This window comes from Marmota marmota, unplaced genomic scaffold (assembly GCF_001458135.2).
Source record: "Marmota marmota marmota unplaced genomic scaffold, marMar, whole genome shotgun sequence".
Taxonomy (NCBI): domain Eukaryota; kingdom Metazoa; phylum Chordata; class Mammalia; order Rodentia; family Sciuridae; genus Marmota; species Marmota marmota.
This window is the reverse complement of record NW_025999977.1, coordinates 45,977,303-46,002,057: the sequence shown is the minus strand read 5'-3', so window position 1 is coordinate 46,002,057 and position 24,755 is coordinate 45,977,303. Positions and strand designations below refer to the sequence as shown.

The window sequence follows — 24,755 nt, the reverse complement described above, 5'->3', positions numbered from 1 at the left end:
GGATAGGACATTGACAGGCTAAGAAGCAATTCTACTACCACTACAGTGTCTGCTGTCCAGAAATGACAAGTCACTTGTGTACCATCCCATAGACCAGCAACTGAGCACAGTCCCAAACCCCTGTCCCCAACCCCTGCTGTGTCTAGTCACTCCAGCAGAAAGTCCCAGGCTGGAGCACAGGTCCCTTTCGTTTGGTGGTGCAAAGTAGCTCAACCCAGAGTGGCCACAGAGCAATTGGAAAGTCATCAAATTAAATAAGCGAGGACAGGAGTTTCGGGAGCCCCAGTCCCAGCAGAGGTGCAGTAGAAGGGCTGCCTGAGGTCCTCAAAGAGGCCCTAGATCCACACCTCTGCCGGAGGCCAGTGGCCTCAGAGGTCAAGCTGTGTGTGCTGTCTGGCTATGTTAGCCCTTCAGAAGGATTTACATCATGCCTTAGAGACCCTTGGCTGAGCCTACCCACCTCTAAAAGAATTTTAGCCAAAACAAAAAAACAAACCAGAGAGGCTCTGGGCCTGGATCCCTCCCCTCAGAGACACGAAGGCACACAGCCTCTAGGCCCAGCTTCCCGAAACCACCCACATTCAGAGAGAAAAGGCTGGACACATCCACACAACCAGCCCAGAGAAGAAGCAGAGGCCACAGAGTTCACATGACTCCTTTATATTAAAGTTTATTACATTTGGAAAATCTACTGTACAGGGAAAACCCATTGGATTAAGTAGAGTTTTGCCAAAAGCAAAAGACGATCACTCTCTGGAAAACATTCCTGACTCCGCCCAGGGCAGGGGCTGCAGGAGCTTCAGGTGAACTTGGTTCTTGATGGAGGGGCCTATGCCATCTCTGCACAGATGGCTCTTGTCAACTTCCAGGAGAAAGCATCCCCCAGAGATGGTGCCAAAGGCAGGAGGGTCTCTGCCCCCTCCCACTCTTCCACCTGCCCCAGTCCTTTCCCTCCATCCCCAGCCTGAGCTCCAGGATTAAATTCTCATGAAGGCTCTTCCAACATCACAGTGGCCCAGGCCACAAGTATGGCCCTGAGTTCATGGATACAGGCATGATTGCTCAAAAGAGGTGGCTGCCCTACAGCAGCCTGGACTGGCCAGCCCAGCAATGGACCACCAAAAATGGGGCCACCAAACAGGTAGTCCAGACCCTGTCGCACACATGAGTGACAAACTCAGAGACAACTCACAAACGAGACCTACATTCTGGCTTCCAGATTTGGTTCTCCTAGTTTTAAAAACAACAACAACAAACAAACAAACAAACACAAAGTCTTCTTAACCCTGATGCTCTCTCCTGAACGTAGATTAGGGAAGCAAGATGGGGGCAACCGAATCAACTGACTTGACTTACCTCGGAAGTAACGAAGTCTACTGGGGCTATGGACAGAGAAACTAGAAGAAACGTGTGCAAAAACAAGTCGATATCTAAATCAGACCTCCCCACAATGCAAAGTGAATTCCCATGGAGCCCTGAACTCTGCCCCCTAGCCCAGGCGGCCACGCCCAAGCCTGCTGTCCCTACTAAGTGCTATGGTATGTCAGCCGAAGCCCCATCCCCAGAATTTTCCAGCCACAGTGGGCTATCCAGGTCCAAAGCAGTGGGGCCCCTTTCTCTCCAGAGCTGGATCTGGGAGGGGCTGCTCCAGTTTGGAGAAGCCAACTCAGAATGGCGGGACACCAGATGTGGCTGTGGTGGAAAGGTCAGATGCGAGAAACCCTTTGCGCCCAAACCTTCAGGCAGAAGACGAAGAAGCAGAGTGAACCCCCCCAGGACACCCAAGGACTGCATGGGCAGGAGCAGCCCGAGGGCAGGGTGCTGGGGTGGTGGCACGGTGGCGGGGAGGCAAGGGCCTGCAGTTCTTCACGGAAGAGGCAAGTGGGGGCCTAGTGAGTGGCAGGGAGCAATGGGGACAAATGCTCCTCTCAGGCGTAGAACTCCTCCTGTTTGGTAGGCTTTTGGTAGGCGCCGCCGTTGGCTTGTTTCGGCTCCTCCAAAGAGTAGCTGCCCTCGTCCTTCTTCTTCATCCGGTACAGCATGAAACCCACCAGGCACACAGCAAAGATAAGCCCCACCAGGCCTCCGGCAATGACCCCTAGGGAAGGCGGACAGGGCATAACTCAGCTCAGCGGCTCCTTGCGTTCGGCAGCAACACCTCCCATTATAGGAAGCACAGGAGGGGCCTCAGGTCCACCCAGAGCCACAGTCTGCCCCCTCCCACTCACCCCAGGGCAGACTCACCTCCCAGTACTTCCTTCCTGTCCAGGAGGCCCTGTGAGGCCCCTGTGGCCCCTGTGGTCTCTGGATCCATGGGGGGCTGATTCCGGTGGTCGGGCTGTACAGGTACCACAGCTGTGGTCTCCTCAGATGCTTCAAAGATGAAGTCCTAAGGGAGGGGACATACCTGGCTGAGCTGGGGCCACTGCCACAATGGCCTCCAAACCCAGAAGCACCTCCTGCCTGTCTGATCTCCACTGCTACCCACTGGGACACACCCCATCCTGGACTTGAAGGACTCCAAAGCCCAGCCCACCTTGCCACATCACCCTGGGCCCTGGCTGGATTGTGGCACGCTGTTACCTCAAGTGACACAAAGCACACATTTTTGTATGAAAATAAATAGGCTCATTTTTAGTGTAAAGTCTAAAATTACCACACCACTCTAAGACAAAAAACAAGACTCAGTAGAACTTGTGCCCCTGTGTAAGTCTGGGGGCCCCATCTGGAGTGACCTTTATGGACTCTTTGTCTCTGGTCTTATAATTAGTCTGCCCACCTCTGGGTGAGGCCCTGGTTGGGGAGGGGCAGGAAGAACGTGGGACTCTGTGACCTTGTCCTCATGATGGGAATCATGATGTGCTCACAGGACACAGGGTTTTAGGCTTGCCAGGTGCCAGGCACTAGGGGCCACCCAATGTCCTGGGAACACAGAGACTGCTCACCTGCTCCCCAGAACCCTCTCCTGCTGGAAGCTGATCCTCAGCAGTCCTCTCGGTGGTAGAAGCACCTCCAAACTCCACACTGGGAATATGAGAGTCTGGCTGGTCAGGCGCTGTAGGAGCTGAAGTTTCATGGTGGCCAGGCTGCATGTCCCTGTGGGGATGAGAGGTGGCAGGTGCCTGGACAGTGCTGGCTCTGGCTGTTGAAGCCCGCTGAGTGGTTGGGAGCTGTGTGGTCTCCCTGGGTTCTGGGGCGGTCTCCTCCTCGTGGGCAGTGAGGTCAGGCTGGGCTTCTGCGAGGATCACGGCCTCTCCCTCTCTGGGCCTCTCTCCAACCGGCAGGACGGAGGTGGAGGCAGCCGTGGCGTCCCTGGCAGTGGGCTCTAGAGCCCTGGGCGTGGTTGTCAGGAGCCACATGTCCTTCCAGGTGGACGGGCTCTGCCGGGGCAAGGTGATATCCGGCAAAGCACCTGCAGGGCCAAAGGCAGAGCATGTCAGGGTGGGAGAGGCCCCAGAGCGCATAGCCCAGCCCCACTAAGGCTGGGAGGAGGGTGGGTGCCTGGGCAAGACTCAGGCTTGGACGCCCCAGCCAGCGAGGACAGCCATCCTCCCTCTCAAGAGGCTGCGTCCTTAGGGTGAAAAAGCTGAAGGAAAACTCAATTTGGAAAACAGAAGAGGAGAGCCGCCCTTCCCTGCCCCTGCCTTGGGGACAGCTTGGCCTCCAGGAGCCACCAGAAAGCTCCTGGGAAGGAGCTTTTCCATGACATGACCATGGTGGGGGCACAAGAGCCTTACTCCAGTGCACACACCCCTCCCTCTCCCCAGAAGGGTTCGGGCTCCAAGAGCAGACACCTGTATCCCAGCTCCCAGCTCTCGGGTTACCACCCGGCCCCTTTCCTACTCATGCCTCAGCCTCCTTTCTGAGCTTTCAGGCCTCTTCTGAGGTCGCAAAGAGCTGCCTCTTCTATGAGGACTTCTTCAGTTCAGGACTTCTCTCCCCCAGGAGAAGGGAAACAGGAAAGGAGACTGAAAGATCTGCCCAGCAGGCCTGAGCTGCCTTTTAGCTCCCAGCAACCTTGTGGTCGAGGTATTGTGCCCATTTCACAGACAGAAACACAAAGGCTTGGAGGAGTCAACGAGCCTTCCAAAGGGTGGTTCCAAAGAGGACGTGCCCGTTTGCAGTGGGCAGCCCTGGGGCCTGCACTTCGCCTCCCTGGAGCTCCATGAAGCACAAATGACATTCTTTCACTCAACATCACCCTCCTGATCCAGCTGGGAGGAAACAGGGAGAGGGCTCACCTGCACCTGAGCCAGAGAAGTTGTCGGAGTCATCCCCAGAGCTGTCCTGATCTTCTGGAGGTACATTTGTGGCCACAATTTGCTGGAAAAGGATCATAAGAGGTTATGAGAGGAGGCCTGGTGGGAGTCGTGCCGTCCCAGGGTTCCTGTTTTAGACAGATGAGTGGCCTCAGCCACCCCGCACAGCACAGACTGTGCAGGTAGGAAGGTGTGTCCCTCCGGGGCCCTCGGCTGAGCAGCCATCTGCTTCTCCCTGCACATCCCGCCTCTCAGAAGAACAGAAAGCTGTACCACAAACACAGCCGTCGCCCCCATGGGACCTCATCGGGACTGACTGAATAGTCCAGCCCATGGTGGCCCACGCCACACTAAGAATCAGGTCTTGGGGGCTATCAGCTAGGGAGCTTCATGAGCCCCAGGAATAATCCCAAGACAATTTGGACCCAGAAAAGCAGCCTGAAGATGTGCTGGACACCAGTGCGTGGACAAAGGCCTGCAGGTGTGAGGGCCTTTGTCAGGGCTGGACACAGCAGGGAGCTATCTCACCGAGGAGCTTTGTTCCCACAGGCAGTCCCAGGCCTGGCCATTAAGCCCATTTTTCTTATCTACAGCAAGGACCCGGTCCTGGCCCTCTAAGTCAGGATATTGTCCTTCTTGGGTATTGTCCTTCTTGGGGAAGGAAGGACAGGGTACCCCTCAGGCTGGGCTCAGCTGAGAATAATCTGGAAGGAGCTCTGCAGGAAGGGCAATGGGCCTGGGACAAGACCTCTTTGCCAACAGCAGCCCCAAGAAAGTGGCCTGCCTTGCCCTACTCCAACCTGGAAAGGCTGTAGGTGTCAAGCTCCTAAGGCAGGGGCTGACCTGAAGGACTGGGGATTGGGCATCTGGAGGAGGCAGAAAGTCAGGATCGTGTCTTCCTCCAACACTGGCTCAAGATAAATAACCAGAGAGCAGAAAGGGTAGCTGTGAGGGTCCAGTTCAGCAGCGAGATTTGAACCCAAACAACCCAGCTCACTAAATCCAACAGAATGAATAAAGACGCAGAACCCCATGGTGCAGCACAAGAGCTTTAGAGACCCCTGGAGTTCTGCCACTTATTAAATGTTATCAAGCCTCTTATGGCTATAGTCTCCCCATCTATAAAATGGGCCAATAGTAACTTCTATAGTCTAGGACTGTTGCAAAAATTCAGTGAGGTTATGCAAGTAAAGAATCTAACAGTAAGTGCCCCACTTCGGCCAAGCTCTAACTAGGGAGTGAGTCACTCAACATGAGGAGGAAGGATCCTGGGGGCCACAGCAGCCTCTAGGGTCAACAGCCCTGTCTGGACAGAGGGCAGGATGGAAGTAGATGAGGTTTCATGAGAAGCAGGCAGGAGGGGCCAGTTCACCAACAGCCTCTGCACAGCTTGTCAGAATGGCCCACCCGAGAGTGGGCTCCAAGAGTACAAAGTCACCTCAGACCACGAGGCTCATCAGTCCTGGTCACAGGCTCAAGGGCCTCACTCTTCAGTGGGGAGAGGAGAGAAGGACAGACAAGACCTGTGGCCTCCCGAGGCAGCCCTGGGGCCGAGTTGGACCATATCTAGGAGCTCAGGTCCAAGGGACACATTAGTCACATGTAGAAACCGTGAGGCTAAAAATAATGCTGAACTTCCTTTGAAAGTGCAAAAGCAAAACTGTATCTTCCTTCCCCCAAGAGCAAGGTTTTGACCCTAGAAGGCCCTTTCTGTTCCATCAAGAAGAAACAGTGGAGTCTGTCATGGCCCATCCACAAGTAGAGTCACAGCCCATGGTGGCCCATTCACGAAAAACAGTCACAGTCCAACCCCCTGACCCCACGTCAGACTATATCCAGTCTATGCCATCCCAGGAGGTGTTTCAAGACCGTCCACCAGGCAGATGCAGATGTGGAGATCACAGCTACACCCTCACCCAAAGCCTCTGCCCCACCCTCTCCTGATGCCCTGATTCCCTCCTTTAGAGAGAAAGCTCCAGACTGGGGAGAGGTTCAGGGCTCCAAGCAGATGAGCCTGACTGTAAAGAGAGGCAAAGTTTCCAGTAGAAGCCAGAGTCGTGTGGTCCAGGACCCATTCAGCAGATAAGGTAGCGCAGGCCAAGAAGACACACACACACTGGGGCCCAGTACAACCCTGTAGGCACTGCCCTGGGCCCAGGGGAACACAGGGAGGCCAGCCTCTCACCTACACAAAGAAGCCCCAACAGGTTAACAGTTTCCCAAGAGACTAAGGCTAGATAAGATTCTGGATCTAGCAACAATTTGTTCCTCTGGCTCTACTGGCTTATCCCTCTTCCATCTTGTTTACACAACAAGTTCTTAAGCAAACCTTTTCCCCACTGAAGCCAGCAAACCAGCTCCCTGGGGTTGGTGGGGTTGGTGGGGTTGGCGGGGAGCTGATCTCTTCTCTGGGCCTCCATTTTTCACTAAGGGAAGGGGCTCCCTAATGACCCATGTCCCCTCCCGCTGGGACCTTCTCCACAGTATCTCAGTTAAGGAAAAGGGGAGATTTCAGCCCCCTGGGAGGGAAATTAGCAGAAACTGCTGAATTTAAATGTGGACAACCAAGGTGGGGCTAACTCTGAGTTTTAGGTGTGATTTCTGGTTTCATCCCCAGCCTGCAACAGACCCCCACCACCACTAAGGCCTCACCAGGGACTCCTCCACGTCATCTCTCACCTGACTGCTTGTCAGTGCTCAGGGCTGCCCAGGAGACAGGTGGGCTCAGCTGGGGCTCCTGCTCTTTGGGGAGGCAAAACGACAAGCTGGCCTAATATTTCACCTCTGTGGGAAGGAAGTCAGTTGTCCATAGACCAAACTCTGCTGTGAGGAAAGTGTGGGCTGCCACACATTCTGATCTCTCAAAGCGCAGCACAGCCCCTAGAAGCCCCCTGGCTTGAAAACCAAAAGCCAGGAGGTGTGGATCACCTGGGAACTGGGGAATCCTAGGGCAGACACAGGGAACCTGGGCCACAGGGAGTGAGAGAATGGTGGGCCCATGTCTGCCTTAGCCAGGCAGGCTCTGGCCATACCCCGGGGCTATGTGGGAAGGACACTGGCAAGAGGCCCAGGCAGGGCTCAGGTCCAGCAGGAGACAGGGTGTGAAGGCAGGAGGCCTTGCCTACGGCTGGAAACACTTCCCGCCCATTACTCTTTGATTTCTACAACTCACCTACAGGACTGAGATTAGCATCTCCGACAGAGATGGAGCACAGCCTCAGAAAGGAGGAGGGACCTGCCCAAGGCCACCCAGCCAGCAAGTGTCCACACACTTTTGGTGTTACTTATGCTCTTCTCACTGCCATCTTTCTTGCTCTCTGGCCCTAAAGGTCATCTTCCCCAGGAGAGCCAAATAGTTTTAAGGTAATGTGGCTAAGATTTCATGCCAGGCACAGTGGTGTACACCTATGTAATCCCAGCTATTCAGGAGGCTGAGGCAGGAGGATGCCAAGTACAAGGCCAGCCTGGGCTACTTAGCAAGGCCATCTCAAAATTAAAAATAAAAAGGGCTGGGGATGTAGGTTAGTGGTAGAGCACCTTGGATTCCTGGGTTTAATCCTCAATACCAGTCCCCCACCCAGTGGCTGAAGGTACCCAGGTACCAGTCCACACCTGAGAGGTGCAGAGGGAATGGTAGGGAGCAGATTGGGGTCACAGAGAGTGTCTTCATCCCTGCTGCCAGCCATGCCCAAGGGCACATCCGGAGTCTGTGGGTAGAGAGCTGGCAAGGAGGTTTCAAGAAGGCAGCCTGAAGCCATCTCCTGCCAGCTCCCACCCCCACACTGGCCAGAAAGAGGACCACCCTCCTTGGCAATCTCCAACTACAGGGAACACCTTGCCCTGGGTGCCCGGGGCAGAGGGGCAGTCTGTGCTATAGCACTTGCCAGAACAACTTGGGCATGAAGGCACCTGAGCTGTGTCACAAGCCAGTGTATCAAGTGGGTGTCTCCAAGACATTCAAGTGACTATGGTGGACACAGTTGCTAACTACAGAGGTTGCCCATCCACCTCCCACCCTATCACCCTGCAGCCACCAGGCCCAAAGGCCTGTGGTTTCCAGCCGGCATCCTCAAACACTAACATGTCACCTATAACTTGATTTAAGTGATGGATAAAACACAAATTCCTTAAAAAGCACCGTTCATTTCACAGGGTTGTGCTCCTTTTCCAACCTGTGTCCTAAATCTACAACGGCATGTAAGAAGATAAGGGGATTTTGACATTAAATAGTGTCCTCAACTTCAAAGACCTAGGACCATCATCCAAGGGGCTCTGGGGAGCAAACAGGGTAAGAGACGTCTGGTCCCAGTCTGGCAGAGGTCCCAGCCCCGCAGAGCACACACTTAGGAGTCCCACTCCAGAGGCTTCAGGAAGAGGGAGCTGCAGAGCCTGGGCCCCCAACCAGGCCCAGGAGAGGATAAGATAACGTCAGTGCAAGACACTCACGTAGGCAGTCCTGGGAGCCGGTGCATCCTAAGTGGAAAAGGAGGACGGCTGAACGTGGGTTGGCTGTAACTGCCCCAGTGGAGTAATGAAACCCGGCTTCTGTGGGTGGGAGCCGAGTCACTGACTCAACAAGTCCCATTAGTCACAACTCCAGGGACAAAGAGCTGCCCTTGTCAAAGGAGCCGGTTACAGTCATTCCCAGCAGCCTGGATTCTGTGGACGTGATACTAGCTCTGGGGCTCGTAGGACCCTAGGCTTGTTCCAGGAACCCAGGCTTCAGGATCAAAAGGCAAGTGGGCCCTGCATCACCCCAGAATAAGCAGCCCTCACTTCCGCCCGGCACAGCAAACTCCTCAGGAGCCTTCAAACAGACTCAGTGTTTTAGAAGTCGTTTTTAGCACCTCAGTTTCTTGGTTAGATCTGGGAATCTAAGATACAGCTGTCCCTTTCCCCAGACTTCACAGTCATGGGGTGTCTGAGCTGGTTTCACCCCCCCTCACACACACTTCACAAGAGCAACAATGGCTGGGGGTGACACTGAACCACCCTGTGTCCAGGGTCCCTAAGAGTCTCTAGGAGACGGTGCCAAATGAAGTCTCCTGAGCTCCAACCCCAGAGGCTGACTTTAAGAATCTCCCAGGTCCCTCAGGGGCTCCGTGGGCTGCACTTTGAGAACAACAGTCTAGAGAGGAAAGGTGGCACCCAGAGGGCCAAGGCTGGGGGCTGGAGGAGGCACCATCTCCACTCAGGTCTGTTGACCAAGACCAGTGTTCAAAGGCAAGGCAACAAACAGCGACAGAGACCCATAAACAAGTGCCAGAGACGAGCCACCTGGGAAGGCCCCAGCACTCTCTCTGCACTTCCAATAACCTCCCTCTTGACAGACTCATGGTGCCAGCCCAGTCCCCTCACCATAAGGCGGCAGGGACCCACTTCCACAGGCCCCCACAAAGAAAAGCAAGAACCTTTGTCCTGAAGCTGGGCTGAGACTCGTGTCCACCAGGGACCAAACGGGGTCAGCCTTGGTCTCACAGGCAGCTGTCTGTCCAGCCCACCTTCCTGCTGCCCTGACACAGCCACCCAGCTGGAACCAGGAAGAAAGCCCTGCTGAGCGAATAGACCCAGGTGGGCCCAAGGGAGAGGGCTATGCCCCAAGGACAGTGCCACTGCGAGGCCCTGGGGTGGCCTTTCAGAGCCATGGGCGAGGTGGGGGCAGAGAATGTTGCAAAATACCACTCCCCACTGCAGCCCTCCAGGCCTCTGATGTCCTGAGGCATGGGGCTGGTCACCATGCTCCCTCTGTGGGGGGTCACTTGCACCCTCTAGTCCTGGCTGAAGCAATTGGTTCCAAAGCATCTTTAACAAGGGTCTCATAGAAAGTGCTAGATCTGGCTCCAGGCTGGGTGCCCTGGGCAGCCTCGTCTTTGGACCCCCTGTCCAGGTGAGGAACAGAAGTGGCTTGGCTGGATAATCCTAAACTGCTTCCCAGCTCTCACAGCCCCGGCAGGGCAGTGGATGGTGACAAGGAGGCCACAGACCTGCCCGGGTAGGACCACAACCCAGGGCCCCAGAGTCATGGAGAAGCTTGTCTCTAACTTGGGAGCTCGGGAGGCCTGCCAGGGAGGCCTGCTGAGGCCAGTCTCCTGACCTGGGCCTCAAGACCCCCCCCCCCAAGCCACACCCAGGAGGGAAGGACGCTGTGGGTGCCTCAAGGCAGCACCAGCACTTCCGGCTGACAGGCACAGGGATTTATCAACTCACTGTCTCCACCACAGTCAAGCTGCAGCCTGCCTAGGATGACAGGCAGGAGTGATGGGCCCGGCCCAGGGCGGGGGCCAGGGAACAGGTCGACAGGTACAGGGAAGGCGTCAACAGCCTTGCTGAAGAACGTGGGGCACTGGGGCACCCACAAGGCCCCACCCCAGTGGCACTTTCACTGGGAGGACCACCTTTCTGGGGACTCCCTGGGCTCACACCCAGTTCCCCACACCCGGCCGTCCCTGCCTTGCCACTCTGAGACAGATACCTCACTGTCCTGCAAGATTCCTGGAAGGGCCATGGGTGGAGGGACAAGCTCCGTGCTGGATTTTAAAGACCCCTTGCTGGCAGCATTTGCCCTTTGGTGTGAGATGAGATGGGAGGTCAAGGCCCTGGCCCTTTCCCCTGCACTGCACGGCTGCTCTGAGGGGCCAGGGCCGTCTGGGGAGGCAGGTGACCCTGGCAGCCCAATGCCAGCCCTGGTGCCCATGCCAGGCCAGTGTTGTCCCCAGCCCTCCTGTCCCACCCTCTGTGGAGCTGGCGCCTTGCGTGCAGCCCACGTGCCAGGACTAGTCTCAGAACAGGCCCAGCTGAGAGCTGGGTGTGGAGCTGAGGGCCTGGAAGACCAGTTCCCCGGCTGCTCCCCGCTTGCCAGAACCCAGCCAGGCCAGGCAGGGCAGGGCGAGATTTCACTTGGCAGGGAGCAAGGCCGCCTGGCCCAGGCCCAGGCCCAGGCAGCAGAACGCCTGCTGCGCTCCTGAGAGGGAGCCCCAGGCCATCCTTCCTCAGGGACCCCTGGCACTGACCACCAGGGGACAGCCAGGGAAAGAATAAGAACCAGCACAGGGAAAATGGGACTGTCGTCTGGGCTGTGTCCTGACCTGTGGGTGACCTTTGAACAACGCTGCCTCAGGTTGCCCATCTACACAATGGGGGGGTGGAGGGGGTTGGTCAAATGGTGGCAAGAGGTTTCCAGTGGCTTTGACTCTTCCAGTGCTCTCCAGATGGGGAGTCCAGACTCACCCTCCAGGGGCAGCCAGGCCGGCACAACAGCCACCGCAGGGGCATTAAAACACAAATATGGTGCTCGGTGGTGGGCAGATGCACAGTGGGCAGGTGGAGGACAGAGACACCAACTCGGTATCCTATCTCTCAGTTCCCCAAAAGAGTTGTGGCCTAGGAAGGATACTGCAGGTGTCCCAAATAAAGGAGCCTCTGGGGGTGGCAACTGGCAATCTACAAGGAAAGAGGGGGCTGCCAAGGCCTCTGGAGAGCACGGTCCCTCCCCAGCCCTGGATGTCCTAACGAACCAACTAAGACCAGCCAGCCCCCAGGAAGGCCCCAAGAACTGCCATCTACCTGATGAGTCCCTAGATTCTACAGGGCTTAGGGACCCAACACCTGTGGCATATGGACTTCTAGGGACATTCTTCCCCTGCACTGGCTAAATAAAGTACTCTCAAGTTTCACAGAGGTAGAAACTGCAGTTCTCAACATACCTGCAGCCAAGCAGGGTTCTAGGTGTGTGTGTGCCAGGGGGTAGGGGGCCGTTTCAACTTGATCACCAAAATCTGTCTTCTCAGTGTATCCCCTGGAAAACAAAGGTGTCTCTGGGAGACTGAGGGGTGCTAGTTGTTCACACTAGAGCATAAATCAGCTCCCTGTGGGGGAGGGGTGATTCTGGAACTGGGGCACTGGGACTGAGTAGGAGCTATGGAAGATCAGAAAGGATAACAAAAGGGAGGCTACAAGATGCCAAGAGCAAATTTTTCAACCTTTATCAGCATGTGGATGACAACACCACTACACCCAGGAATGACAGACTCAATTCCCTTTGAGCCACATATCTGTGGCTTTTCCTCCCACGTACAGAAGAACACTAGGCTCATCTGGGATTCTGCCTCTCAGATAAAGTACACTTCAGAGAGTGGAGGTACTAAGGCTGCTGAGAGACACAGAAGGGCACAGTATCCTCAAAGGGACCTCACAGCAGGGTGGGGCTGGCACCTTCTGGCCTGAGTAGTAGAGACTGAATAGGATCTTCTGTGGAGGCTATGCAGTAGGGGGCGGGGGACACAGCACAGAGGGGAGCAAAGCACCCTGGACACTTCCTCCAGCACCTCGCCCTCCTGAGGGGTCTGCACTTGCTCACATGGCCAGGCTGAACTCCCAGCACCCCCCGCACCAGCCCCCTGCATCTGCATTCAGTGCTGAGATGGCTGAAATGGGGGGGTGGGGAGGCAGCCCTGGTCTTAGCAGCTCAGTGACCCCAGAAATAACACCCTGCCCAGGACCCCAGGTCAATCAGCAGGTGGGAGAAGATCCTAAGGGTCTAACCTGGGCTACTGAGTATTATGTACCGGGTACTGGTCTAAGCACTTTCCTGAATAAATTACCTTCACAACCACTTTCAACTCTAGTACCACACCTATCTTACAGATGAGGAAGCTAAGGCAAAGGGGACTGTCACTTCAAGGGCATACTGCCACAGAGGCAGAGAGAGGCCAGGCAGGCTTGCTCAGGCAGGCTCGCTGTTAACCAGCCGCTCTCTCACAGGGCTGGAGGAGAGCACTGGAGCAGCACAGAGGGGAGCCCTCCCAGCCGGTAGCCTGGCCAGCTACAAAGGCGTCCACAGAGAACCTGGCTCTTCTGCAGGGCAGACTTTAGTCCGAAGTTGTGGGTACAGGCCACCATGCCCCAGAGCTGGGGCCCTGCTGGGCTGGCTGGAGCTCCCGCCCCGGTGCCCCAGTTTCTGGGTTTACCTGGCCTCCTCCCATCTGCCAGCCCAGCCTGCATGGCTCAGGTCAGGAGCCAGTCCTGGAAACAGGCTCAGGTTTTCCGAGAAGGGGCAAAAGCCATGTTTGCAGAATTTGTTACATCAGCACCACTGGGGCAGGACCAGCAGGCCATTCACACAGAATGACTGCCCCCCTGCCACCAGCCACAGCGGCTCTCCTCACAGCAGGCGAATCTCAACCTCCCCCATTGCTCCAGGCAGGGAAGGGGCTGCCCATCATATTGTGTTACTTCTTTAAAACTTTTCTAAAACCCTCTCTCAGGCAGGATATGAGAAACTCACTCCATTTTACGGATGAGGAAACTGAGGCCTGAGGCTTAGCAGGGAAAAGAATTATGCCCAAGACTACACGGGAAATAAGGAGGCCTGGAAGACACCCAGAAGGGCCAGATTACACCCAACACCTCTCACCACCCAACCTGGTCTGGACTAACCAAGGCAAACTAGCAAGGTAGTTCTGGTCCCCTCACCTGCCCAATCCCTAGGTTGGGATCCCCAAAGATAGGCAGACATAGGCAGCCAGGCCCAGGTGACTGCTCTTTGCAAGAAAAGCACGTGGCCCAAGCAACCACTGTGTGTCCAGTCCCACAGCTCTCTGTTCCTCACAGTTCCCTGAGCCAGGACGCCAGTCCTGCCTTAGATTCACTCACAGGGACTTAGGAGGCCAGCTTCCCCGGCTCCACAACACCCAGGCCCGCCCCTGGGAAAATCACCTCTGTTCGCCCCACAGTCCCAGGTCCCCACAGAGTGCCTGCAGAGATTAGGGTAGGGAGGTGGAGACAGCCTGAGGACTTGTGCAGCCCAAATAGGGGGCCATCCGGCCAAGCTGGCAGGCCCTGGCCAGCCTGAAGGTTTGCAGACCCAGGTCCTCCCCACTCTCATCCTGGAAGAAACTGGTCACCCGACAGCCATACCACACCCCCACAGCTTGCAACAGGGAAGCTGGAATGACATCAGCTGCCACATGGTCTTAGTAGCTCCTGAGATAGACAGAAGCCTAGGGCCTCCTAAGCCCGAATCTCACCTCCATATTCTTCTAGAACACTCCTGGGCAATGGACCCTCCAAGGCCCAGAGAGCTTCCTGGGCAGCAGTACTGAGATGCTGCTGGAGAGGAGGGTAGAGCCACTATCACTGTGTGGCTCTGCCATGGGGATAACACAATCAAGTCCTCAACCAGGTCAGGCCTCTGAAGCATCTGCAGCCACCAATGGTATGGGTGGCATGGAAACAGTAAATCCAGAGCCCAAGGCCTAAAGGTGTTTCCAGGACCTCCTGGTACCAGCACATGCTGGATGCCACAAATGGACACCAAGAACCCCAGCTTCTGGAAGTTTCCTCCCTCCTTCTCACATTCCACCCTGGGGGGCAGGGGTGATCCTCACCCTACCCACTCACGCTGGACCTACAACCAGAATTCTGTCTCCTCAGTCTGCCAGTTCTAGGTCCCCTCGATCTGCCCAGCTCCAAGGCATTGGGACCCCAGACTGGGCCTTCAAAGGTATCAGACCCAGGCATCCAAGCCCAGGCAACTACCTTAATGGGGAAGACAGGGGGACCCAAAAAGGACCCCTGTGGCCACAGAAGCACCAGTAGCCCCAAGTGGAAGAGACTATGAGTTCCAGTTGCCATCACTGGCTGGGAGGGTTTTCTTACTGTCATGGAGATCAGTGGTGCCCAGGATTAGTCAGTCGTGTCCAGGAGTAGTCCCAAGTAGACCTGGCCACCTTGCAGCTCCTGCTGCCCCTAACAGGGAGACCCCTACCCAAACATTTCCATGGCCAGAAAGCAGCCTGTGTTTGAGGTTCAACAAACAACCTGCTTTACAGCCCACGCTCCTGGGTGGAAGCTGTTATCTCGTGGGACTCTGGGACAAAATCCCTCCTCTGGCAAGGGAGACTCGGGATGAGGCTGAGTCGAGAGTGTCCTTCATTGTCATGCCCTTCAGGCCTGTCTGCAGAGGCCAACTGTCCAGTTGGGTTCCAGTGATAAGCACCCTCTCCTCGTGCATGCCCTGGGCCAGGTGTGAAGCTGCCCCTGCACAGGGCTGTGTGGCCAGCCCAGGTGGGACTCTACATCTGGCTCAATCAGGCAGGGCTCACGAACACCTCCCAGTACCGAGCAGACTCCTCCTGGGGAAGGAGAAGTAGCCCCCACAGACAGCCACCAGTCACATGTCATAACCATGAGAGGTCATGAACACAGCATCGTGACCTCTCCTCTGCCTCTCAGCCTCCTTTCCTCATTTCACACAAAGGGTCAAAGAGACCCATGTCCAAAGCCACTCTACAGTGGAGAAGCAGGACCAGGCTGGAAGCCAAGACCCGGGGCCCTCAACTGTGCCTCACAGGACAGTGGGCTCCAGTGGGTCAAGGCTGGTTGGGTGAGTCTCCAGGGAGGACCCGTGGGCCTGGCACCATGACTCAGCTGATGAGTGGAACGATAAACACGCCCGCCTGCCCGCTGCCCCAACCTGCCCGGCACTGCTTTCATTCCTGCTGATGAGCGGACCTCAGGGCAGGTGCCAGGATGCCTGGGCGTGTGCAGAGAACGTCTCCCGCCCCGCCCCCGCCTGACCTTGCTCAGGGGCTGCCGTCCACCCTGGTTCCCACGCTGAGCGCCAAGTCACCCCTCCAAGCAGCCTAACTGAACAGTCCATGCTACAGAGACCTGGGGCAGCTAGTTCTCCCTCTTGAGTCCCCAGAAGGAATAATGGTAGAGAACTATCAAGTTCTTCAGTGTCACCTTCATCCTTTCCAGGACAAGGTCTCTCTGCAACCATGTGGCTCTCAGAATTGAAGGAGGGAAAGAAGCCACTGAGCACATTGGGAAACAGGCCTAGAGGAGCAATGACCGGCCCTAGCCACACAGAGTCGGTGGCAAAGTTGGAACTAGGAAGGACAGGTGTCCCAGCTGCCCTTCTCTGTTGGAATGACTTCCACAGACTTCTAAGCCAGGGACACAGAGTGTCAGAGCTGCCATTAAAAAGAGGAAAGACAGCAGGCAGGGAGCAAGAGAGAAGCAGGCGTCCTGGTTTCTGGGAAAGAAGTTGAAGACCAGATTCCTCCAAAGCTCCGACCACAGCTGAACATGCAGGAAAGCCCAGTGGGGAGAGGGCATCAGGACTGCCCAGGCAGAAGCCAGCATGGCTGCAACCCCCACACACACATGTGCACACAAGGCCCCTGGTGGGGCTGCAGCCTCAGGTGAGTCACTAGGCAGAGGAGTTTTCCCAGGGCTGGAGGCGCATCCTCTACATATAATTAGGCAGCCCACAGAGCCATAAATGCCAGGAGGTTGGAGACCCTTAAGGGCTCCCAGTGTGAAGAGGGGTAGGAGGGACATATCCAGAAGACTTGGAGTTCACGAGTCAACAGGAAGGATCACTGGGCAAACGACTGCGTGGAGGAACAGACCCTCCACCCTGCCCCTCTCCTAATTCAGTGAGTGTCCCAAGACAGTGAGCACTGCATGCTCCCTGGGACGTGTTCAGCTGGCTTCCACATTCATAGGCCCTGCCAGACCTCCGACCCCTCACCCAGGCAGGGCATGACAGTGCCCACACCTCCTCTGGGCCACCCCCACACTGACCACTGAGAGACGACCTGGTGTGCCTGTGTTGGGCCTGGGAATGCTGGCGACCTCCCTGTACTGTTGCCCCACCTGACTGTAAGCTTCCTGAGGGCAGGCAGAAGCAGCACATCACACAGATAGTCAGCCCTTCCAGGGCAGCTGTGCAGGGGCTTCCAAAGTCCGCCTGCAGCTGGACTGCTTGGTTACTGAAGTGACCCTGAGTCAGGGTCTCACTTCTGGGGCCTCATCTTTATGGTCTGTACCCCAAACATACCTCCTCGTGGTGAGGGATATACATATTCCTGCCCTCTCCTGGCAGCTGTCAGGGCATTCATGTCACACTCTGTGGAAGATTCCAGAATGCACATTCCCACCCCAAACCCAACCTCTACTGGAACAGCTGAGCAGGAATTGATACTGTTCTGACTTTGTTCCAGGGTTCATGATCCTGGTGCCAAAAGCCCTTCTTCCATAGACCCCTTACTCTTACTACTTCTCCCTGGGCACATTGAAGGCAGGGCCTCAGAGGACTTTCAACCCAAGATTCCAAAATTGGCTGAAAAAAGTGGACAGTCAGAAAACTTCAGTTCCAGGACTAGGAAATCATGACCAGTTCCTCATGTGGCTACTCCCTTAGTGGGAGCTGGCATTGGAAGGGACCAAAGGTGAATGTGGTATAGAGGCCAACAGTCCTGGATTCTGGTCACCCCACTTGTGCCATGGTATCCACTTCCCAGCCTTAAAAGGAGACCTACTAATTCTGCAATTCTTTCCCCATACCCAGGATGCTGGCACTGCCTGGGACAGGCACGAGGGCACCATCCAAACAGGCTACTTGGTACCAATGACATAAGCCTGTGTAGGCCCCAGCTCCAGCACCCATTTCCCAGCCCGCTCTCCTCAGTCCCACTGCTGCTCAGCTTTTCTATGAGGAGCTCTTCCTTGTCGCTGAGCAACCATCAGGACATTGCCCAAGGCTCAAGGTTGCCTAAAGGGGCTGTGCTGGCAGCCCACCCCAGTCCAGCACCCCATTCCAGACCACATGTATAAAAATCCTAGTTCTGTTCTTCTGCTCCTTGGAGGGTCTCATTACCACAGGCCTTTGCTTCCTTATCCAAAAAGTGGGGCAATGACATATATTATAAAGGTTTGGGAAAGATGAAATAAGAATATAGGAAAAGAACCAAGCATTCCCCAATAGGCACCCAGGAAAAGGCAACCTTAATTGTATCGACAGCTAACTTTCCTTGGGCACTTTTATTACAAAGCACTTTCACACATCCATTATGAAATGAACACACAAATGACAGAATGAGGACAGGGAGAACAGGTATTATGATGTCCGTGTTAGAGATTAGGACAAGACTTGGAAAGTGACTCACCCAAGATTATGTAGTAAATTAGTGTCAGAGTTGAGACTGGGTCCTGGGGCTCGGCCTGGTCCCAAACTGTTTTGGGCCTGGCCAAAACAGTATGGGTGCAAATTATATAGAAACAAACTAAACTCAAACATACGTAAGGAGATGGAGACAGAATCAAAATTAAGAGTCACAGTCAAAGCTAAAAGACAAAGGCCCTTGTTCATCAGGACATAAAGTAAGCTAGCCTCACCAGTCCAGGCTACCTGGGACTGACAAGTCACTTACAGAATAAACCAGGCTGCCAGGTGCACCCCTATAATCCCAGCAACTCAGGAGACTAAGTAAGGCAGGAGGATGGTAAAGTGAAAGCCAGCCTCAGCAAATTAGTGAGGCCCTAGGCAACTTAGCAAGACCTTGTCTCAAGAATTTTTTAAAAAATTTTAAAAAAGGGCTGAAGATGCAGCTCAGTGGTAAAATGCCCCTGGATTTAATTCCCACTACAAAACGGACAATATCTGATTTAACAAACTGATTAAATCAGAGGAGGCAGATCCAAGAGACCATTCATCCATTCATCTCTCTCCTCTAAGAGAGATCCCTAAGTACCTCACCTAATCAGCATCTCTTTGTTGCTCTAGATTGCAGGGGCCGGGGGTGGTCCTATAGGAGGAAAGTAACACCTTCTTTCTGCCATCTGTCACTGCTCTACAGAGATCCCAGTTGAGTTCCAGGAAGGACACTGAATTCATGGAGGTCACTCACAGGTGAGGCCCTTACTCAAGAGCCTCCAACCTTTGTCTTAGATATAATTCTAACTAATCTGATAAATTTCCCAGCACTCCTGGAAAAAAAGTAATAAATTAGAATCGAACAGAAAAGCTGCTGTACTCGGGCATACCAATGTCACTTCTGGCTATCACACAGGGGTTGAAAAAGAAAAAGACCAGATCAGAATTCAAAAGAGAGCAACTAGTGGCCACCAGGTACCAGGGCACAGTGCCCTCTGGAGACCAGTAGGCCCGGGAGACTGTGCCACAACCTGGTTCCCTGGCATCCAGAGGAGATTAAATTATGTCTAACATTTTGTTGTTGCTATTGATAAAGGAAGGGAATTATAAATATTTCAGAGTCCTGCCCAAAGTAAGAATAATTTGTAGGATAATACAGATTTGTAAATCACCGAAAAAGCCTGGATCTTAAGGGCACCTCATTCTCAAGGGCTTTCAGGAATCCAAAATTCTGTTGCATTTGAAAAGATCCTTCTATAAAACACTGCAAAAATCAGGCTTTCCAGTCATTCTTTCCAGGCCCCTCTCCTCTCCCCCAGCCTCACCAATGTGTGTTAATAAGATTTTATGGGAACCCATCAAGAGTCACAGGTAGAAACTTAAACTGGCCCCACCCTCCCGGGGGAGCTGAAGCCAGCCAGTGGTGACATCACCTCTACAAGGCTGAGCCCAGGCAAGGCAGCCAGTGCCTCCCCCGCCCCCTCCCAGGCTGTGGGGAAATGTCTCTACTGGTCCCCATAATTAAGGCAAAAGGGATTTTATGCCTTTCAAGAGGAGAAGAGAGAAAGAGAAAAATAGCAAATAACTATTACAGAACAAGCCATTTTTCTGACATGACAGAAACAAAAGATCACGGGAAACACACACACACATAGACTTTTTAAACAAACCTGTTTCAGTCCCTGGGGAATGGCTATGAGCTACCGCCAGCCCAACAGCCTCCCCTGGCCATTCAAAATCAAGACACCCAAGTCAGTCGCTCCCCACCTCACTGGTCCCCTGGGGGGTTCTGACCTGCTTCCCACAGGAGCCAAAGTGAGCCTTCCTTTGGAGAGGGCCAGGTCTAGGCAACTTATCCCATTTCAAGCAAATCTCAACTCTCTCATTTCTTTCAGGAAAAAGGAGGAGGGGGCTATGGGAAAGCGGGGCCTATGGGAAGGTATGACACTTTACGCACCCACTTTTAACCAAACATGGACATTCATTGTAAAAGGGAGAGGGCAGCAGGGCTAGGAAAGAGAAAACAAACTAAACTTTATAAAACAAGAAAAAAAAAAAAAAAAACACCTGTGCTCCAAGCTGGAGTCTGATCCCAAACTCAGGCAGTACTTTGGGGCTCAGCTCAAACCCCTCCTCCAAGAGGCCTTCCCAGAACTGCAGTTCTAAGGACTTTCCCTCCTTCCTTTCCCCTGAGACTCCCGCCTCCTGGGCCTTGTGTCTCCCTACAGTTTTGAAGTTTCTAGGTGGAAAACAGTGTCTCCTACTGCAGCATCTGCCCCTACTCAGAAAGCAGAAAACTCCAGGACACACAGTCCATAGGGAGTCACCATCTCCAGCTGCCTCCCCAGTAGTAACAGGCGCCCTGAGATGCCAGCTCACAGGAATGTCTGCCTCAACCCAAGGCAGGCGGAAAAGAACCACCCCTCACAATTCTGGCACAGTATCCCACCTTTGCAGCCCCTACTTAGGCCCCATCCTGGGCCTGGAGAGAGAAGCAGGAGGTAATGCCAGGAGGGTCAGGGAAGTATACCAAGCGCCTCCACTTCTTTTCTGGAGTGGTAACTATGATTCCAGGCGTACTCTGAGTCCCACAAAACCACAACCCTCGAGAGCAACTTCTTGGACCTGAAAGCAGTGCACTAGAGACTCAGCTTGGAAACCATTATCCCTCCCTAGTTCCCCCAGCACAGCACCCCACACAACACAGTCCAACTCATATCTGCAATTTTCTGGGCATCTGGACCTCTCTTGGACTTCAGAGTGCTCAAAAGCACAAGTCACCTGGGAAGCTACAAAGACGCTTTACATGTTAGCCTCAAAAAACGACAGTGCCTACATTACCTGGGGAGCCAAACCCCGAAGCACTTATTAACTGGCGGCTACTAACATTATAGAGGGAAATGCTGGGAGAGGATATTGAACAGATGCCACACTGGAAGTACAGGGCCCAGGTCCCCACCCCGTGCCCTACCCTCATTCCCTGTCCACGTGCCTCCCTTTCAAGAGCTAGGGAAGTCCAGCTGTCCAGATGTGGTGTCGAGAGATCACCACTTCCGGAAGGGGAAGAACCACTGGCACCGCAACTCCCACCCCTCTGCCTCCCAGGGGGTGGCCCAGCCAGCCCTCCCAGAAGACCCCTGGGACTCCCGCACCCTGTGCCAGGGCTGGGGGAGTGGGCACCCGGCGGCCAGCGCTGACACCTGGCGGCGACCCAGCACCCAGCCCACGTCAGGAGCCGGCGCTGCGGGGCGGATCCCAGCAAAAGGTTACAGGGGCCGAGAACAAAGCGTCCCCATTGGGGAAGGCGGGCTAGCGGCCGGCGGCTGGGGCGGGAGAGCCACTTTCTAGGGACCCTTGGCAGCTCTTCGTCGGCCACGTCCCTCTTTAGAGAAGACAGACCTCCACCAAAGGTGGACGCTGCATCCCAACCAAAGGCCTCCCTCGGCCTCGAGCTCCACGTTTGTCCCTCTTTCCCCGCGACTCTACTGGGCGGGCCAAGGGACCCGCCTTCCCTCCGCGCAGCTTCAGCACAAAGCCGAATCGGGGGAGGGGGAGAACGGATCCGAGGTCCACTCGCGTGGAAGGCTCTCTCGCTCCTCGGCCGTGCCGGGCACAGGAACGCGCTCTCCATGGGCAACACAACTTCAGCCGCTCAAAAGTTATGCTCCTCGGATCTCCAGCGTCCCGAGGCCAACTTCCCGGAACCTCCCGCTGCCAGCTCTGTCGAGCTCACCTCCGGCAGCCAGGGGAAAGCCCAAGGACCCCACGGCTACCCGCCAGAGTCCCGGCGCAACCCTGGTCCAGCTTCCTATTCGGCTTCGCTGAGCCCAAACTTGCCTCGGCGCAAACCACCCTGAGCTTGGGCTCGGCGACACCGGGCGCGCAAGCCGTGATCTGGTTTGAATTAGGATCTTCAGAAGGGACGTTGTGGCCGCGGTCACAACATCCCTCCAGGTCACTGGCGGAGGCCGGGCCGCCGCGGGGCCGAGAGCGACGGGGGTGGTGGGAGTGGGAGGCCCGGGCGCCGCCGCGGGCAGGGGGACTCCAACACATGTGGAGACATTTTACATAATTGAACGCGGGGCACCCGCAGCGGCGGGATCCGAGTGGCGCCAACGGACGGCGGAGGGAATTGGGACGCGAGCCCTGATTTCGGGGTTCACCGTCCCAGGACCCGCCGGGCTAGAGCGAGACAGGTCCCCGTTCCCCTCCCCCTCCACGTGCCGCTGCCGGCAGCGTTAGGTGGTGAGCTCCGGCTACCCACCGCCTCCCAGCTCGGCCTCGCTCCGCACTCACCGGCAGCGCCGGCTGCATGCGCAGCGCCAGCGCGCAGAGCCAGAGCCAGAGCCAGAGCGCCGCGCGCCTCATGCTGTCCAGACCGGCGGCGGGAGCTCGGCGGGCTGCGCGGGTCCGGGCTGGGACTCAGCGGAGATCCGGGCTGGCTCTGCTGATTGCGCTGTGCTCTGCTCCCTTGGGCGCCCGCCCAGCGCACTAGTGTCCTAGGCGAAGACTGCAGGGTCCACCGGCCGGAGTCCGCTCCAGATAGCCGATTCCTCTGCGTTCGGCTCTGCTCTAGCCCTCACTTCTCCCGCCGAGCTCCGCCTTATAATAAACCCGCAGGCCTTTAGCCGTTGCAAAAACTAGCCCCCCACCCCCAGCTCCGTCAGGTCTCCGGGCCAGCCCCAGTCCCACCCCCTAAAACCCCGCCCCTGAGCCACTGTGCCAGGCCCCTTGGAGCGCCCCACCCCCGCACAGTCCCCGCCCCCTAAGGTCCGATCCCGCCCAACTCCCACCCGGCAGGGTCAGAACCCCGCCTTCCTCTCCAAGCCACAGTCCGGGGTAATCTGTGGTTCCCAGCGTTGGGGCTGGGCCGATCCTGGGCTGATGGGGTCCGGGAAGCACCCACTATCGCGTCGGCCCCGGTATTGAGGTGCTACCCCGGAGAAGGGCGGAAGGGGCGGTAGTTGGTATTATGCCGGCGCAAGTCTGCAGCGCCTTCTGGGCGTGGACGCGTGGCGCCCTCCAGGTATGCAGGACTCCCAGATTACAGTGAGAACGTTTTCGGGGGCGGGGTGGGGGGAGCGAGGAGATGAGACCTTAATCCTCTGGGGAGACACACACACACACACACACACACACACACACACCACCTCTCTCCTGGCCGAGGATGGGACTCCCTGCGCCCGGTCAGCACAGGTGTTTACAAGCATTCACGTTATCCCAACATCCACAAAGTACTGAACACTCTTAGGGCTGTTTTTTAAAAAGGAATTTTCAGCGTCTTTCTATAGAAGACAATGCCCTCTCTCTTCGTACTCCGAACTAAAAGGAAAAATAAATAACTGCTTTGTTCCCAGATGACTTTAGGCATGCCCATCTGAGAAGCACCAGTTCCTGCTCCTTTCCTGTTCCTTTCGGTGTTTCCTTCACCCATCAGGCGCATCGGACCAAAAAGGCCACAGAGAGCCTGCAGGTGTGGGACAGATGACCCTGAGAGCAAAGGGAAAGAACCAAACGGCCTCTGCCCACAATCTGGGTGCCAAATGACCTTTGCACCTGGACCTGGAGACTAAAGATGGCGTCTTCCTCAGTAATCTTCCCCAAGCAGAGGGAAAGGCTTCCTCTGTCCGCCTGCATTGAGAACCAGTAGGTTCTCCTAACGGCTCTTTAGCTTCTCAGAAAGTCTCCTTGTTTTCCTTTTAAAGGACTAAACCTTCCTGGGTTCTAGGTAATGCAGGAAGGGAAACTGCTTCTGGACCCTAAATATCCCTCCACCCATGGAGCAGGTTTCCCTAGAGTGAGGCAGCCTCCTGACACACTCTTCAAAGGTGACGACCACCTTATAGCACTTTACATCGTGAGGGGAAAACAACATTGATCTGGGCAGGATTATTCAGTTTCTGGGGAAAAACAAACAAAAATACAAAAACCCACCAAACTGGTGATATTTAAAATATGAAAAGACTGCCCATCAAACCCTCTACCCCATTTTTCCTATTTTGAAGAAGCAGAAAAAGATAAGCTATTGAACTGACCCACTTTTTCCCTCCAAATTGGGTTACTTTTGTCCCTGATCCTGAATACCTATTTGATCTCAGTATCCCCAGGCCTATGGGTGGTGATAGTTTCTCATCAGGATTCTGGGGGGGGGCTGACACTGGGTATCTGAAAATCCTTAATGATGGATCATCTATCTCGCTGCTGGCTAGGACCTCATAGTAATTGCCTGCCCTGGAGCTCAGGAAGTCCTGGTGGGTTAAAAATGTCCTTTAGAAACAGACCCTGAATGTATCTCCCAGAGGATGGTCCTCCCAGTCTGAGGTCAGCTCTCCTGAACCAATCACTGGCAAGGGGAGTTTGCTCCCCAATAGGGTTTAGATTGATCCTTTCAAGATTTGAATCTGGGAGAACCAATACCACATCCGCAAAATGTTTCAACTTCTTAAAAATCATCAGATGCATGTGAGGGCATTCTTACTTCAACCCCATGCTTATATTTTCTTCAACCCCACTTGGAGGAAAAATGGATCAGTTCCATATCTTATCTTTCTCTG

At 55.2% G+C, this 24,755-nt stretch overlaps 1 protein-coding gene and 1 long non-coding RNA gene across 2 annotated transcripts; one reads left to right on the top strand and one right to left on the bottom strand.

The window, feature by feature from the left end:
- Positions 1 to 644: 644 nt before the first annotated feature.
- On the bottom strand, positions 645 to 22,854 carry Sdc1 (syndecan 1). Its single transcript, XM_015479944.2, has 5 exons — positions 22,498 to 22,854; positions 4,242 to 4,323; positions 2,946 to 3,412; positions 2,245 to 2,389; positions 645 to 2,098 (listed from the first exon to the last, which is right to left on the bottom strand). The coding sequence occupies exons 1-5, from the start codon at positions 22,567 to 22,569 to the stop codon at positions 1,929 to 1,931; spliced, it is 936 nt and encodes a 311-aa protein (XP_015335430.1). The 5' UTR covers positions 22,570 to 22,854; the 3' UTR covers positions 645 to 1,928.
- Positions 3,302 to 17,716, top strand: LOC125617245. The gene is made up of 4 exons (XR_007348175.1): positions 3,302 to 3,435; positions 8,555 to 8,561; positions 9,091 to 9,092; positions 17,703 to 17,716. It is a non-coding gene; the product is annotated as an uncharacterized LOC125617245 (long non-coding RNA).
- Positions 22,855 to 24,755: the final 1,901 nt, after the last annotated feature.